The sequence below is a fragment of the Fimicolochytrium jonesii genome (genome assembly GCF_025526975.1).
Source record: "Fimicolochytrium jonesii strain JEL569 chromosome Unknown EV422scaffold_18, whole genome shotgun sequence".
Taxonomy (NCBI): Eukaryota; Fungi; Chytridiomycota; class Chytridiomycetes; order Spizellomycetales; family Powellomycetaceae; genus Fimicolochytrium; species Fimicolochytrium jonesii.
In genome coordinates this window covers 127,618-143,760 of record NW_026515685.1, presented here as the reverse complement: position 1 = coordinate 143,760, position 16,143 = coordinate 127,618, and the positions used below count along the sequence as shown (strand labels likewise).

Below are 16,143 nucleotides of genomic sequence, written 5' to 3'. Positions count from 1 at the left end.
ATTCCCGCTCCTCCTGCGTCTCTCAATCGCCGACCCGATTCCAATTCCGTCCAAACCCAAGGTTTTCCAAGCACAGAGCGGGCTCCCTCTTCGCGAACCACCGTGGACCCTCACGATCGCATGGCGGTTATCCGGCATTATGGCGCACAGCGAGGCTTATCGCAGACAGCTATCGACATCACGCTCAAATCGCTCGCGAACGACGCAAACTACAACTCCATTTGGAGTATATACGTACGCTGGTGTATACGACAACACCTTGATCCCGTTTGCGCCGGCCATTCATCGATTCTGAACTTCCTCACCGACGTTCATTCCGAAAAACGACTCGCCGTCCGAACCCTAAAAGGCTACCGGTCAGCGATCGCAAACACACTCCAACAAATTACCGGCGACGAAACACTGATCAGTACTTCGCCGGACATACAACGATTTTTCCGAGGTCTGGCACGTTCAACCAAGCCCACCGAAAAGGCATACAAAACCATTTGGGACCCAGCGACGCTCTGGCAACACATCGCTCGCCGCCCGCGGCTCGAAACGCTCGAATGGCTACCCTCGCAGCTCGCCGTCACCATCATGCTCACGATGAAGTGTCGCCCCAATCACCTCGCGACACTCATTCACGCACGCACCATCATCACCGACCACTCGCTCAAACTCCGCTCGCGACGACCCAAGGAATGGCGTCCCAACCACTCGCATGATGCCACAGTCTTCAAACAAGGCGACTACCGTGTGATCGACGTTCCCCCCATCGAACACACGCCGAACCTCGACGTTGCGGAGCTCTACACCTCACTCATCACCGTGCAGGGCGCCCGTCGCAACGACATTGCGGAAGTATTCATCAACCGGTAGCAGGATTCACCAATGGCTCCCGGAACCATCAGCCACCTCGTCGACAATGTACTCCGAGCGGCCGGCATCGACAACGAGTTCACAATGAAGTCCATCACTCACGCCGTCACGACCGCGCAGTCGCGCAGCGGCCTCAGCGACGAAACAATCAAACGGGGACGTTGGGTACCCAATTCGCGGGTGTTCCAAACGCATTACACCATCGGTATCGACGATATTTACGCTGAGGCCGCACCTACGACGAATTCCTACGCGATACGGCGGCAAATACGGCTTTATCGACAAATAAGCAACCTCCGAACGGAGTCCATTCTGGCTCTGGACGAGGAACGTAGTCCTCTAGAGTGTATGGACGAGGAGGAGGTTGCTTAGTATCCCACCTCACTACCCACCGCACTAAGCACCTCCTCTCGCAGGCCGCATTCGCCTCTCAATTCGCGTCAGTTTATTTATCAACATTCTTACGGGTTTACGGGTTTCCCTGGACGTTAGGTCCTAAATTGCGCACTGCGCTCCCGCTAGCGAGTTCTTTTTCTTCATCGAAACATCCCCCCCTCCCACCGTAGCTTTTCAGTCATAGCACTCGATAGTTCAAAAGAGATAAAGGGAAAGGGAGCTAGGGTTATCTGTTATTTATTCACTCGAGAAGAAAAATTGAGAAGCTTACTAAGCAACCTCCTCCTCGTCCATACACTCTAGAGGACTACGTTCCTCGTCCAGAGCAGATAGTGCACGCGCTGTCTTGATAGGAGTACATACCTTCGCAAGTCCGGCAGCTTTTTTTGAGCACTCAGAGCGCTTGCGATCAAAGGTAAGCGAAAATTCAAATCCATATACAGTATGATGTCATATCACAGGAGTTTTCCGGAACGGGACCACCATCCGCTCATATCCTATCCCAGCCCCATTCCTACTCGCCCATCGCGCAATTGTTGAGGCAAGCTGCATTTCATTCTCCCTTGCTTCCCTATGCGGAGGCATTGAGGCGTGGTTAGCCTGGCTGGCTGGCTCTACCCGTCGAAATGTCATCCGTGCCGTGGTTCACCACCGGCTGCCACTCGCCTCGCCCTTTCATGAACCATCGCATCCAAAAGACTGCACCAGCCCTGCATCCAATTCAGCTGCGATGATAATCATAGGCCTCAATCTTGCAAGGAAACCATCTTAGCGGCCAAGAGCCTATCACCGGGGGGCTTCCTCTCAAAGGGAAACGTGACGGAAGCAAGCGCAAAGCCAGCGCCATTTTGCAGTCCCTGGCCGCTCATAATTTAGCGGGCGTCACGCGATAGGACTGATTGCATTAGGGCGATGATTAGCGGACGCCACGAATGCAACCAACCGATCTCTGAATCAAATCAATTCAGCGACGGCCCCCGATGTGGGTCGAGATCGGCAAAGGCACAAAAACGCACGAGGGACTGCAAAGCTAACGGCGCCAAAACGTCACAGAGAGCTCAAGGCGCTCGCTCGCTCTTGGCAGGAGGACCACCCGCCCCAGGAGGTTGCTTTCTCAGACGCAAGGAGCTGCTGCCCCTGTTTTCTGAATATTCCCACGCTCCGCACTCGTCTCTCTCGTCCGTACCAGAAGTCTCCCGTGATCTAGCCATACCCAGAGAGCCAAGCAACCATGTCAGTCGCCTCGCCGGACACGAGTGCAGCGCCACCACTTCCCGACCGCCCTCGAAGGAGAGTCGCCGTAATAGGAGCAGGTAAGGAAAGTCACGCCTTTCCCAGGAAAGCCGTCCACCGCCCTCACTGAACTCTTACAATTCCCCGAAACGCAGGCGCCTCGGGACTCGCGTCGCTCAAAGAGTGTCTCGCTGAAGGACTCGACGTCGTTTGCTTCGACCAGGAACCTCAAGTTGGAGGGCTTTGGAGATATGTGCCCCAGGGTGGGGACGATACCCATTCTAGTGTTTACATGAGTACGATAATTAATACTAGTAAAGAGTGAGTACCCGAGTGGAGGGAGACTCGAGCGATACTGGTTGTTTGCGCCGGAGCCGCAGGAATGCTTGCGGATCCGAGCGATAGCGAGGGGATTGCTTGAGGTTCCGAGCGGCAGCGAGGAGAATGCGAGCGATAGCGAGGCTAACTGGGTAGTGGGCCGTCAGGAGAAGGCGACCACTAGCGCGCCCGATTGCGCCGGAGGCGCAAGCTTGAGGATGGCGAGCGTTAGTGAGCCGAGGTCGTTCTTACTTCGCTTGATGATGTTGATGTTCAATGGATGATGGTTAATGGTTGATGGATGATGGGTGATGGATGATGGTTGATGGATGACATGATTGACTGATGGCTTTGGTTTTTTTTCCGAAGAATGATGGCGTATTCGGATTTTCCTGCACCCAAAGAGTGGCCGACGTTCTTACCCCACCGCTTTGTGGTGAAATACCTGAATTCCTACTGCGACCATTTCAAACTCCGCGAGCACATAAAGTTCAACAGAAAGGTCATATCCGTGTCTCCCGAAACGGACGAAAAAACAGGGGAAAACACGGGAAAATGGGAGATAGTAACGCAGAAAGTGAGGAGAAAACAGGCACAAACAAACATTTACGGTGTCCCACCGACACCAGCAATGTCGCCAGACCTGTCCGCCATCCGACCGCCGCTTCCTCCTCGACCTGTCCCGTCGATAGATGTGCCCGACGCCGTGGACGGTAGACGCCCTCGATCAACGAGTCGCGGCAGGCACGGAAATGCCCAAGCGCGGATCCTAGATCCAATCCTGAACTCATCAGGGGACACGCTGTACTCCCAAAACAACGTCACGTCGAGCACGTTACATCGCGTTCCTTCGCAAACATTCTCCGACTACGATCCCGCGGCTGGTTACGAACCCATCCCCGAGCGGTCTCATTCCACACCACCGGACGATATCGTGCCCGCACCCGATTCGTCGCGGCGATCGTTGAGCCAGTCGCGCAAAGGTCTGCTGGCACCGAGCTCGGCGAGTCAGAAAAGTGGTGGGAAACACGATGGGGAAAGTCCGCATAAATCGTATGGGGGGAGGTTTAGATCCGTGTCGCGCGTGCGGTCGAAATGCGAGACGTTTGATTATGTTATCATTGCGACGGGACATCATTGGAAGCCGAAATTACCGGAGTTTAAGGGGATGGAGAACTTTGAGGGAGGGATGTTGCATTCACATTCTTACAAAGTGTGAGTGGCATGGAATCCGCTTTGGAAAGGGCGCACGCAAAACATATCCTGATTTCCTTCTGTTTGCAGACCATATCCGTTCAAGGATCAACGTGTGCTTATCGTCGGCATCGGGAACTCAGGAGCCGACATTGCCACTGAACTGTCTCACCACGCCAAACAAGTCATCCTCTCCGCTCGTAGCGGGCAATGGATTCTCCCGCGCAGCTCCTTATTCGGAGTCCCCCTAGACCATCTCTCCACCCGTCTAGCAGCGTCCCTTCCCAGGCCGTTGACGAACTACCTCTTCGAAACAGCAATGAAGTTCCAAAACGGCGACCTTTCCCGCTTCGGCCTGAAGCCAAAACACGGGATCTTCGACGCCCACCCGACAGTGAACGGACACATCCTGGACCGGATAGCAGCGGGCAAGATCCTCGTCCGACCCAACGTCGCCGAATTCGCAGCGACCACAAGCACATCAACAGGGGTCCCACGGACAAACACGGTCGTATTTGAAGACGGCACAGTGGAACAGATCGACCAAGTCATCTACTGCACAGGCTACAAAATCGAACACCCCTTCCTCTCCCCCCAAACCTCGCTGGATATCCTCGGCCGTGAACGACCCGACTCCAACCGCGTCCGTCTATACAAGAACGTCTTCCCCGTCTTCCACAAAAATATCGCGTTTGTCGGACTCGTACAACCCATCGGCGCCGTGATGCCCGTCTCAGAAATGCAGGCGCGGTGGGTCTCTCGCGTCTTTTCGGGCAACCCGACCCAAACCCCCCTTCCCTCACCCACCCAAATGCGCGACGAAGTCGACATAAACTGGACACACAACTATAAACCGACGCACGTCCTCACGGAACGGCACACGATCCAAGTCGATTTCGTCAGTTACATGGACGACATTGCTACCCAAATCGGGTGTAAACCGGATCTGTGGGGACTGGTTAGAGGGAAGGAGTTTGTGCTGGCGAGTCAGATTCTGTTGGGGCCTGCGGTGCCGGCGCAGTATAGGGTCAATGGGCCGGGGAGGTGGGAGGGTGCGAAGGGGGTTATTGCGGATGCGTGTGGAGGGGTGGATTTTACGAAGGTGGCGGGGTATAAGGCGGTGGAGAGGTTGAGGGAGAGGGAGAAGAGGGGGGAGAAGGGGGCTGGGGCGGATGAGACCGCACATGACGCCCTTGTCCGGTGATGAACGGAATCTTTCGGCGTATTTCAGGCGTATTGTGCATTTCATAGTTTCCCCTTGCTTTAGCTAACTTCCTATGAGCATAGCAGACCTTTTTTCTTGTATATTTTTTTTTGCCTTTTCTTTCTTCTTTTATCCGGGAGACGGTATTGCATAATACATGTTTACAGTGCGGGATTGTAATGGAAAAAGTTTGATGTCTTATGGTGGTCTACATATGGCAAGGTGGGAACTTTTCAGAAGGCCTGACATTACCGCCACCCAGAACTTGTAAAGCTTGAGAGCGCCAAATGAACATTTGATACCTCCTTTCTCAATCCAAATCCCACTGGCAAGAACGGCCATCAAGTGGAATGGGCAGGAACAGAGGGACCGACGATCGCTCCGGAGACGCCCTCTTCGCCATCACAGCCGTCACTCTACGTATGTCCAATGACTCTCATTACACTTGCGTCCCCGTTTACCAAGTGCGCTTCTCACACCCTCCGGGCAGGCAGTAACATCCCTCCCCCTGCTCTCCCAACTCTTCGTCTTCCTGCCATGGCTGCGCCCACTCACGTTCGGGTCGACGCTCGTGCTCGGGGTCTTTGACCTGGTTGTGATCTTGGCCATCGTGAATGGGATTGCGTGTCGGTTAACTGGTATGTGTCCTCCTGCGTACATACCCCATACGAGCAAACATGAGAAAACCAACTCCTACGGCCTATGTCGTTTGAAATAGACCCGGGAAGAGTTCCATCGACATGGTCCAGCCCGCCACCTACGTAAGTTTAGGCAACCACCTGCAGGTACCCCAACATTATCAAATCCCGAATCCAACATCCGACATTTTAGACAACCGACCGCCGACCTCCCCTCCTCAACCTATTGCCATAAATGCAACATTGGGAAACCGCCCCGTACGCATCATTGTCGCAGATGCGAGCGTTGCGTCCTGTAAGCGCCATACTTCCGCATACGCGTGGAGGGACATCTGAAGCTGATCAGTGGTAACCGACCCGTTTCGTTGCAGACGTATGGACCATCATTGTGAGTGATACCCGTTTTCGTCAAGGCAAGGGCGACCGTGCGAATCTTGACTGAAGAACCATTCCACGTTTGAATCCGATATAGGCAAATGGCTAAGTAACGTCCCGCACTGGATTACATCTCCAAATCATAGGCAAAGGCAACATCTCACACCCGTCGGTTCCCCACTCAGATACATGCATAGGCCACGGCAACCAACCACACTTCATCCGCTTCCTCCTCTTCACCGTCCTCTCCACCCTCCTCTGCGCCCTGCTCCTCCTCGCCCGCCTCCTCAGCCTCGTCCTCTCCATCATCCATTTCATCCACACCGACCAGAAGCATACACAGGCCCCGGGCTTGGGCGAGATTACGGTCATGGCGGTCGTGCTGTGCGTGTTGGTCCCCGTGGGCAGTATTCTGGGGATGATGTTGTATCAGCAGGTAATGGAATCACGCCCCAAAAATTTGGTATTTGTATATGTACATTGACGCCGCCCCAACGAGCGCAGCTCTACAACCTCATCAACAACCTAACAACGCTCGAATACATCCGCATCAAAGACGAGTCCTTCGCGTTCTACATGCCCGTCAACCCGTGGGATCTCGGACACCGCATGCGCAACATTCGAGCTGTTATGGGGAACGGGAGTGTGGGGTGGTGGATGTTGCCGGTGAGGAGAAGTGGGGTGGGGGATGGCGTGGTGTTTGAGAGGGGAAGGGGGGTTGAGTAGGGGGGACCGGATGACTTGGCAGTGGTAGGCGGGTACTGATAGAGAGTATAGGATGGGATATCTCCACTCTGCATGTCGGCTAGGTTGTGATTGGGAGATGACACATGCGCGTCTGTGCGGGTGAGTTCTATTCCATAATCGCATGGCGGTGGGCGGACGAAGGCTCGGATGGACCCGCTTTGGAGTGCTAGGCGTCGTCCCGGTAATACATTTGACTGGCGTCGGCGGTGCAATGCAGCACGCAGTGTCTGTACCAGCGATTTTCGACCTTCCGTAGATGTGCCGAGGACCACTGACTATCGCGGTCGTGAGCGATTATGTGCCCAAAAAGTCCCGGCGAAAGACGTCTTGGTGCTGTCTTGTGCGCCGCATCGATGTCGCCAAACGATGACCGCCGCCTCATATCACACGTTCCCAACAATCCCAGCCAAGAAATCATCCACAGCAAGGTTCACATCCCCTTCCTTATTCCCCTCCTCATCCCCACCTTCTTTATCTTGCTGCTCTTTTTCCCCCTGTCCCTCTCTCTTATCCCCACCCTGCTCAACCCTCCTCCTCTTCCTCTCCCTCAGAGCCTCCCTCCTCTCCTCAACCCTCCCCCTCCTCCTCTCCCTCCCCCCCGCAACACTCTCCCTCCCAACAACAGTCTCCTCCCGAATCTTCTTCAAGTCATCCATCTGCTTCTGCCGCTCGGCTGCCGACTGCGAAAACTGGTAAAACCCGGTCCCGAGCGTGCGGATCTCACGTGCGGAGTCGAAATGTGGTGTTTGGGCGGGCGACGAAGGGGATTGGAGGGAGGCGAGAGCGGATTGTTCCCATTCTTGTCGTGCGGCCTCTTGACGCATGTCTGAGGACATAAGGGTTGGTGTATGGGAGGAGGTGTCGGTGGCGGATGTTGGGTCTGTGTCGACTTTTGTGAATCTGCTTTTCGAGGTGAGCACATACATATATGGGCGGGCCTCTCCGCGATTTGAACGGTGTGCTTCTTTTTGCCTTACCGTAACCCCTGCCCTTCAACCTGACTCCTTCGTACGATCCGTGTCCGTCCAAACTCGTCGACGGCTTCTACCCACGGGTCTTCACTCTCTTCCTGCACGAACAAATACCAATCACTCCCACATACAACCCTCTCGCCGAAGAAGTGGTGAGTGGCTTACATCAAACGCATCGCCAACACCCTTCCCCTTCTCCCCCTCCGCATTCTTCATCAAAAAATCGACCAGCGTCTCCTCCTTCTCATCATCACCATCGACATCTCCGCCACCGCCCTCCCTCGCCAACCGCTCATAAACCTCCGCCTTCCGCTTCAACGCAACCCAGCTCGCTTCCAGGCTTGGTTCTATCCTCTCCGCATCGTTGTCGATTACGTCTTTTTTGGCGCGTTGGGCGACGCCTTTGTTTGTGGGCGGTTTCTGAAGAATACTTCGATTGTTAACAGTATGACTTGGTAGGAAGACACCGTAATGTGAGAGGAGGGTACCTTTATGGGTTTGGTGGAGACGGCTCTTAGTGTACTGCTTCCCGTCCGGAGTTTCTCCTTTTGGAATTCTTCTTGGGCGCGGAAGAGCTCGGCTTTTAGGTCTACCACCTGAATGAGAGAATGGAAAGGAGGGGGAAATCAGCGTGGGGATTGAGGAGGAGGGAGTGGAGGGGGGACTCACAGAGGATGAGCTGACGGAGATCTCCTTCTTTTTCCACATTGTGTTCGGAGGTGGGGGGAAATTGTCGAGTTGCTGAATATAGGGCTTTTGGGCGACCGCAACGGCCTGTCACAGGCTTTCACGAGTTCCCACCGCCATCTTGGTTCGCAACTCGTGGGAAACACAGCCAATCTGGATAGGAGACCATCGGCAGCGGAACCTGAGGCTCAGCTGAATAGGCATTATTGAAAGCGCACCAGCAGCCTATCCCATAGCTGCAAGTACCCTCCTCCGCCAGGGGCTCCGAAACCACATCACGCAGACGGGCGAGTGCAGCATCCAGCCAGGCCGACGATGCAATTCACATGCCTCGCTTCAACCCCTTCAGACTCACCACGCTCATAAGAGACTTGAGCGCTGCCACACAAAACAACAGCGCTGGAGGAGCAACATCCACACAACAACAGCAGGATCCCTCGCCGGCGGCACTCACGCCGCAACGCAGCGCGACTTCCCTCTTTGCTAGATCTACCGTTCTTGGTGGGGGTCATGGGCATGCTGGAGGTGGACAGGATTCGGTACCGGGGTCGCCGAGCTTGGGTGGGGGTAGGGCGGCGACTATAGAGGCTGTGGAGTTATGTGGTGAGTTTTGAGGGTGCCCGAGCGATATAGAGGGTCTGCGAGCGGTAGCGAGAGCGGTTGGTTTGCGATGGGAACCCGAGCGAATTGGGGGCGAACCATCGTGATTTTCAGGCGAGCGTAAGGAGCATCTGTCTTCAGCTGTGAGCGCCCGGTTACTCTTAGTCAACGTCGCTCACCCCAACCATCCATCACTTTGCGGATGTGTGATCTAGACGCGTTATCGACCACTGACAACTTTGTCTCTCGGGTTCGTAGACGCCAACCTATATGTGGGAACATCGGATGGGCATGTACTGCATTTTATGCTTGATAGATCGACTACGCAAGCCGAGAGTGGGACAAAGGTATGCATTCAGTGTTTATGTCTGTTTCGTCAAATGGACCATGTCTGACACGCGTTCTTTTGACATAGCACCAGTATGAAAGTTTACATAGCGAACATTTGAGCAGGAGTTCCTTGGGATTGGGGAGGAAGCCGGTTTCGTCTATACTGGCGGTACCGACGGAGTCTCGGATGGTGGCATTTTGCGGTAATGACGACTGCTCTTGACTTCTGATGGATGGGACAGGATTTTGGTGACAGTACGCTGATCGGGGAACCTGCTTTTCGAAATCACAGATGGGACGGTGGTCTTCCTGGAGCTGGACACCCTGGAGCAACTCCCTGTCGTAATGTGTCAGCCCATAAAGCAAGTCACCTGCTTTTGCGCGGATCGCCAGGTCCAATCCCCCATGCCGCTTGCGTTTGTGAACTCAAGACGGCGGATGCTTCTTTGCGGGCACTTGGGCGACATGTTTGAACCGGAGAAGGTGGGCTAGCGAGAGGGATCCATTTCTTCGATGGCGACAGCCCCTAACCTCCCGTCTCGTGATCATTCCAGGAACTCCCGATCCCGGAAGGAGCAGCAACGATGGTCCGCTACGACTCCCGCATCTGCGCTGCAGACGGCGAGCAGTATAAGCTCATCTTCCTCGATAACGGCTCCATGATCCCGTTGTTTCCATACGATCGATCGCTGCAGAACCCCGTGGTCGCCGTGTTTGGCGAGGGCGAGTTTGTGCTCGTGACTGCTACGCCGCAGGGGTTGGGGCTGGGCGTTTTCATATCGCAGAATGGGGAGCCGGTGAGAGGTAGGATATGGTTTGTGCGTTAGGTCTGTGTGAGTGTCGCTTCCATGCTGACTTTTCATGGCTGCAGGTACTTTGGAATGGACGGCGATTCCTAAATCATTAGGTTTGTTGCATCATGCACACATTCTGGAATGGACAGAGGGACTAACGCAACCAACCCCCAGCATTCCACTTCCCCTACGTCGCCGCCCTCCTCAACAACAACACAATCGAGATCCACAATGTAATGACTCAACAACGCGTACAATCGCTCACTCTCCCCCCCAACGTCGACTCCCGGTTCCTTGCAGAAGCAACCTTCAACCTCGACGTCAACACCACCGGCGGGTCCTCAACATCGTCAGGCGGCACGATTCGCATATTGATCGGATGCAAGAACTGCGTGCTGGCGTTGACGATGACGCCGCTGGCGAGCCAGGTTGATCAGCTTTTGGAGCAGAGGGATGTCGAGCGGGCGTTGGAGTTGGCGGAGCATATGATGCTTGCGCAGCCGGATGAGAGTGCGTTGCGGAAGGTGAGCGCCCGTTGATGTCACAATACAATCTGACTGGCGCCTTACCAACCCTTTCTTTTTGTTAGAAAACGCAAATGGAACATCTCTACCGCCGCGCCGCCCTCCTCCACTTCCAAGATACCCTCTTCGACGAAGCACTGGGCCTGTTAAAAAAAGGCGCGACGGACCCGGCTTTCTTGACGTCGTGGTTCCCGGACATTGCCGACCACACCGAGGGGTTGGACGTTGATATGAGCGAGAAACATCCGGAGTACCCTGCTACGAGTGATGCGATTGGTATGCTTCTGCCTTTCTTGTTCCTTGGTGTGAGGAATGCGATTTCTGATTTATGTGGTTTCAGTGAACGCGTATTTGAGCAAGGAGTATGCGGACGCTGACCCGGAGACGCTGACCTCTTTCGGAGAGGCGTTGTTTGGGAACGCTCAGGTACGTGGCTGGGCGCGACATCCCTTCGGCATCGCTCACACCCCCGCTCACCGCTTCACCCCTCTGCAGAGCATGCTCGGCGAATACCTCCGCTACGCGCGAACGATATACCCCGTCGATGATCCGCGGCAGGAGGTGAGTGAAAAGCCCGCATATCTCTATGTACAACACCAATGTGCTCACACCCGACATTGATTACTTCGTGTAGCACATCGACATGACCCTCCTCAAACTGTACATCAAAACCGACCCCGCTCGCTTAGCCTCATTCCTCTCGTCACCAACTAGATGTCGGATGGCGGATGCTGAGGCGTTGTTGGAGGCACAGAAGGTGGGCTTTATGTGTGTGCTTGAACAAGCGGAAATAAGTTGGACTTATCATGGTCCTTTTGGGGGAGCAGCGATATTACGACCTCAGCCTCCTGCATAAAACCCGAGGGATGAACGAGAACGTGTTGGATATGTGGCATCGGTCCGTGTCCTACTATCTTTCCAGGGGCATTTTCACGGCTTTAACTAACGCCGGGGATCCCTTTTAGGCTGGCAGTTGGCGAGATTGAAGACCCGGCCTTTCCGGGCCTCGAGACAGTGTGCGAGTACGTGAAAGCGCTTGAGCACCGAGACATCGTAATGAGCGCTGTGGAGTGGGTTTTGCGGTTGGATAGGGGTTTAGCCATCGGGGTGAGTGAAACGGGGACACGCAGTACTACGCTGGCAGGGTGATGTCTTGTTTGCTGATCTTAGGTCCTTTTCTTTTCAGATTCTGGTACATCATATGGACAAGACTATGTCGATGGGGGATATCGAGGCGTATTTGAAGGAACGGGAGCCGGAGGCTTATGTGGAGTTTGTGGAGCGGTTGGTTTTTGGGAGGGAGGAGCAGGTAAGAGAAACAAAAAGTGGCGGGAGGACAAAAGCGACCCCAAGGGAATCAGTGACATCTCATCCTAATTCCCGTTTCGCAGGACCCCAACCTCCACACAACGCTCGCCCTACTCTACCTCACGACCCTCCAATCCCTAGCCACCCCCTCCTCCCTCACATCCCTCGACACCGCCTACCTCTCCCTCCCAACCCGGCCAACCTACCGCTCCTTTCTCCTCTCCCGCCCGTCCGATCGGCTCTGCGTCGAACGCGCCAAGTTGCTCAACTTCCTCGATACGTCTGCCCATATCGATTATGGGGTTGTTGCGGAACGTGTGGAGGCTGTGGAGGGGTTGAAAGCGGAACGCGCGGTTGTGATGACCAAACAAGGGGGAGATAAAGATGCAGAGGCGGTGGTGAAGTTGTGGCTGGAGGTTGGAGATGATGTGAGCGCTGAGGCGTGTGCGGTCGCGCAACCGGTCCCAGAGACGCGGGGCAGGTTACTAAGGGTGTTGTTGGAGCATTGCATGCGGGATGAAGGTGGTGACCCGCAACAGCACATGAAAGCCATCGGCCTGCTCAACCGACACGCGACCCATTTCGATCTCCTCAGTATTTTACCGGCCCTGCCTACAACATGGTCACTCCGGCTCCTTGCGCCGCATTTCATCGCTTCGGCACTTCGGTCGAGTGTACATGCCCATCGAACCAGTGTGATCACCAAGAACGTTGCCAAAGGAATGCATCTGAAGACGCATGCGGTGTTGTTGGACGAGAGGCAGGCGAGGGTGGCGGTGCATTTGCCGGAGGGTGGGGTGAGGTGTTGTGTTTGTGAGAAGGGTGTGACGGATCCGACGGTGTTTGCGAGGTGGGAGGATGGGAGGGTTACGCATGTGCATTGTGTGGGGAGGGGGGAGAGTACGAGGTGATGGGACTTTTTGTACATATGGATGCATTTACATACATGAAACTCAGCTACGTAGTCGGGACTTTTCTGTACTAAACTGTTACGCCGACTTGCTAGTCCTTTCATAACCACAATTCTTGTCTCCGCTACCAAAACTTCCTACATTTGCATTTCACATCCCTCTCTAACCCATATGAACCCTCTTGATGACGTCCTGCTCATCCACCTCCAAATTCAGCCTCTCGGGCCTGAAATCCATCGTCATCATGCCCGAGGCCGGGATCACGCGGTGATGCGCGGGGAGTTGGTCGGGTGTAACAATCTAAACCATAAGTTAGCATAAATATGAGTGTGATGTACGTAACTGAAGGTGTGAGATTGAGATGTGGGATGGGGTGACGTTACCTGGTCACGCTGAACACCTTTGGAGACGAGGGCGTCTACTTTCTGAGAGTCCTTTGCGAGGTGCTTGTTGACGAGATGTTCGTGGGCGGGGGCGGCGGGCATTTTCGGGGGTTGGTGATGGGGTTGATGTAAGGTTGGATTTGATGGGCGTGGGACGATGGGTTTGTGGGGAGGTCTTGGCGGACGCATGGGGGTGGGGGGACCAAACAGCCAAACACGTCACGAACTGAGGCCAATCCTCCGCATGAAGGAGCACCCGCATTGCTGAACCCTCTCCCTTTCCGCACAGAAGCATCAGCCCTCGTCCATATGCAACTCACCCACCCTGCGCTTACAGTCTTTTACAGTCTTTCCCCTTCCCAAACCACCTCGGAAGCAGATGCCTCGAATTACCTGTTCCTGCTGTTCAAACGTATCCAGCACGGAGGCGGTCTTTGTACGGCATGCCCACTACCGCTACCACCGCGACGTCTGTAACAAACGTCTGTAACGAACAGACTCTCCAGCAGCACAAGGCGCTCACGAAGTAGTGCACCATATGCAGGGAGCCACTTGGATCGACAAGGATACGGTAGGAAGATGGTGGTTGACCACTTGTCAATGCCCCGCCGTTCAGTAGGGCCGGACTGCCCTGTTCTCAGAAATCCCAGATGTAGGTAGTGCAACCGAAAGAGGTCCTTTCGCCGGCCAGCCTCGGCGGTACTCGTCTTGGCGCTGACATATGTTTTCCTCTGCGCTGTTAGGTACTACAAGAAGGCGCTCAAATATCACCCGTAAGTCCCACGTCCTGCCTTCCTTCCTTTCCTATCTTCGGCTTTATGTTTGACATCCCAGAAATTGACACTTTGACATCCCAGAGATAAGAACGGGGACCCGGAGGCACCTCGAAAGTTCCGGGAGGTCGCGGGAAGCTCAGTCGACGGGAGCGCGGGGGGCCGGAAGGGGACCGTATAAAAGGCTGCAAGGCTCCACTCTCCACACTTTTTCGAAAGTACTATTTGCCAACCAGCAACAACAACAACAACTATCTCTCTCTCTCGTCCCTCCCCATTCCTCGAACCACTACCACTATGCCCCAAGTTCCTCCTGCGGTTCGTTTCAAGCTCCGTCTGTTTTGTTGGGAAACTGCGAAGATGGGTATGGCCATCGGGTCCGAAAGTTTTTCGTGGAAACTCATACGTAGTTCTCTTTGTTATAGATTGATTACGGGGGCTGTCACCTGGGGATCGAGAATGCGTCTCCTCCCAAACGGGACCGTCTGCATCCCCATCGAAGGCGGGATGAGGCGTTACGAATGCGACGCCCTCAAAAGGTAGGATATGAGCACCCTCTTGCTGGGACGACCTCTCAGAGTGTCAAAGTCTGACCCGATGTTGTCTTGTTCATAGGGAATTCGACGTGATGTGCAAGGCCACGAACACCACCCCCAAGCCCAAGCTGACGCACGGGGAGGTTGGCACGGCCAGCAACACGGCCACGCGTGGGAAGTCCTGCGCGATGGTACGTACAGTACTTCGCTGATGCCTCCCTCATCGGCCAGAAGATCTCTGACTCTGGCATTATAGAAACCAAGCGCAGAGAGTACGAAAGGACCAGTTTCCCTGCGCGAACGGTCTTCTTTTCGCGCCACCCCGACTGCCGCCCAACCCCACCCCCGCCCCAGAACCTATACCTAGGAGGAAGCCCCGAGCTACAGGAGCCTTCGCACAGCATGGAAACAACAGGACGTCGGACACAGCACGGACACAACAGGGCCACCCACTAGGCAACTGTTGCATTCTATACACCCTATACACTCCAATTCCTACAATGTGGCGAACCAAACCAACAACTCTTTCGAACACTACGAAAGTGCCTGGTCCCGCAGCAGCAGCATACCTCAACCGACTACGTGACGGGATTCAATTGGGCAGACGATGTAGACGAACCCGCGACCACCACCGCTGCACCGACCCTCCCCGCCTCAGCAACAGCAACAAGAGCCGCGGAGACGATTTGGGGCGCTTGGTTGGCATCTAACCTCAGATACCAGAGGGAGGAACGCAAGTGGTGCTATCCAACGGCCACCCTGCGCCAATCGCCGGCCTCGCCGGCAACAGCAATCAAAGCCGCGGAGAAGATCTGGGCAGCATGGATGTCTTGGAACATCAGATACCGGGCGCATGAGCGGAAATGGTATGCCCAGCACACCGTGGAGTCGTCGTGGTTGTGTTACCCGAACGTTTAGGTCGGCATCCTCAAGTCTGATGATGGACGGAAACTTGAGGAAAAAATCACAGACGTAACATACCCGTCCCCATGTATCGTACCCTGCCGAAGAGACCGTCGAACAGATTGCAAGGTGGTTGAAAGCGGGCGCTGGTGGGTGGTCACCGCAACTACTCCATCTACGAGGTAAGGTTTCATGTTTTGTAAACCGCTGCATCCGCGCATGACCTGATCGTTCTCGAATCATCGCATGTGTTGTTCGAGTGGCTGTTATGCCGCCATCCAAGCGAACATCGAAGCAAAACTGCAACGGTTTGCAGCGAGCGGACCGGTCGAGTTCGTCTTCAAAGTGCCACGACCAAGTCATTGTAAAGGTGCTAGAGGCTAGTAGGAGAAGCCCGCGAGCAGAGCTGCTCCTGCTCCATCACGGGCCCGGTGCGTTGCGCGGCTCACCAGGGGTG

General features: G+C 54.9%; 7 protein-coding genes across 7 annotated transcripts; 5 read left to right on the top strand and 2 right to left on the bottom strand.

Annotated features, from left to right (window-relative positions):
- The first annotated feature begins 442 nt into the window (after positions 1-442).
- EV422DRAFT_579548 (uncharacterized protein) lies at positions 443-1,498 on the top strand. The gene is made up of 2 exons (XM_053073321.1): positions 443-1,207; positions 1,278-1,498. The coding sequence occupies exons 1-2, from the start codon at positions 874-876 to the stop codon at positions 1,358-1,360; spliced, it is 417 nt and encodes a 138-aa protein (XP_052924027.1). The 5' UTR covers positions 443-873; the 3' UTR covers positions 1,361-1,498.
- Positions 1,499-2,488: 990 nt separating this feature from the next.
- On the top strand, positions 2,489-5,206 carry EV422DRAFT_551067 (flavin-containing monooxygenase; the record flags this gene model as incomplete). Its single annotated transcript, XM_053071809.1, has 7 exons — positions 2,489-2,513; positions 2,553-2,570; positions 2,646-2,811; positions 3,178-3,321; positions 3,850-4,023; positions 4,093-5,065; positions 5,105-5,206. 7 exons carry the CDS (start codon positions 2,489-2,491, stop codon positions 5,204-5,206), a joined length of 1,602 nt encoding a protein of 533 aa, XP_052924026.1.
- A 215-nt stretch (positions 5,207-5,421) lies between these two features.
- Positions 5,422-6,747, top strand: EV422DRAFT_118002 (DHHC palmitoyltransferase-domain-containing protein). The gene is made up of 7 exons (XM_053064649.1): positions 5,422-5,626; positions 5,701-5,844; positions 5,925-5,967; positions 6,038-6,139; positions 6,216-6,232; positions 6,317-6,328; positions 6,405-6,747. The coding sequence occupies exons 1-7, from the start codon at positions 5,557-5,559 to the stop codon at positions 6,701-6,703; spliced, it is 687 nt and encodes a 228-aa protein (XP_052924025.1). The 5' UTR covers positions 5,422-5,556; the 3' UTR covers positions 6,704-6,747.
- A 602-nt stretch (positions 6,748-7,349) lies between these two features.
- Positions 7,350-8,645, bottom strand: EV422DRAFT_498109 (uncharacterized protein; the record flags this gene model as incomplete). Its single annotated transcript, XM_053067988.1, has 5 exons — positions 7,350-7,869; positions 7,944-8,029; positions 8,103-8,357; positions 8,405-8,533; positions 8,607-8,645. The coding sequence occupies 5 exons, from the start codon at positions 8,643-8,645 to the stop codon at positions 7,350-7,352; spliced, it is 1,029 nt and encodes a 342-aa protein (XP_052924024.1).
- Positions 8,646-9,959: 1,314 nt separating this feature from the next.
- On the top strand, positions 9,960-13,091 carry EV422DRAFT_507580 (vacuolar sorting protein 39 domain 2-domain-containing protein; the record flags this gene model as incomplete). Its single annotated transcript, XM_053068669.1, has 12 exons — positions 9,960-10,037; positions 10,109-10,358; positions 10,426-10,461; positions 10,523-10,872; positions 10,938-11,148; positions 11,213-11,298; positions 11,368-11,433; positions 11,507-11,629; positions 11,700-11,770; positions 11,838-11,979; positions 12,059-12,181; positions 12,264-13,091. 12 exons carry the CDS (start codon positions 9,960-9,962, stop codon positions 13,089-13,091), a joined length of 2,364 nt encoding a protein of 787 aa, XP_052924023.1.
- A 70-nt stretch (positions 13,092-13,161) lies between these two features.
- On the bottom strand, positions 13,162-13,576 carry EV422DRAFT_568979 (uncharacterized protein; the record flags this gene model as incomplete). The annotated part of the gene is made up of 3 exons (XM_053072711.1): positions 13,162-13,182; positions 13,269-13,391; positions 13,475-13,576. 3 exons carry the CDS (start codon positions 13,574-13,576, stop codon positions 13,162-13,164), a joined length of 246 nt encoding a protein of 81 aa, XP_052924022.1.
- A 341-nt stretch (positions 13,577-13,917) lies between these two features.
- On the top strand, positions 13,918-14,428 carry EV422DRAFT_568978 (uncharacterized protein; the record flags this gene model as incomplete). Its single annotated transcript, XM_053072710.1, has 5 exons — positions 13,918-13,947; positions 14,019-14,045; positions 14,116-14,126; positions 14,218-14,247; positions 14,332-14,428. 5 exons carry the CDS (start codon positions 13,918-13,920, stop codon positions 14,426-14,428), a joined length of 195 nt encoding a protein of 64 aa, XP_052924021.1.
- Between the last annotated feature and the right edge of the window lie 1,715 nt (positions 14,429-16,143).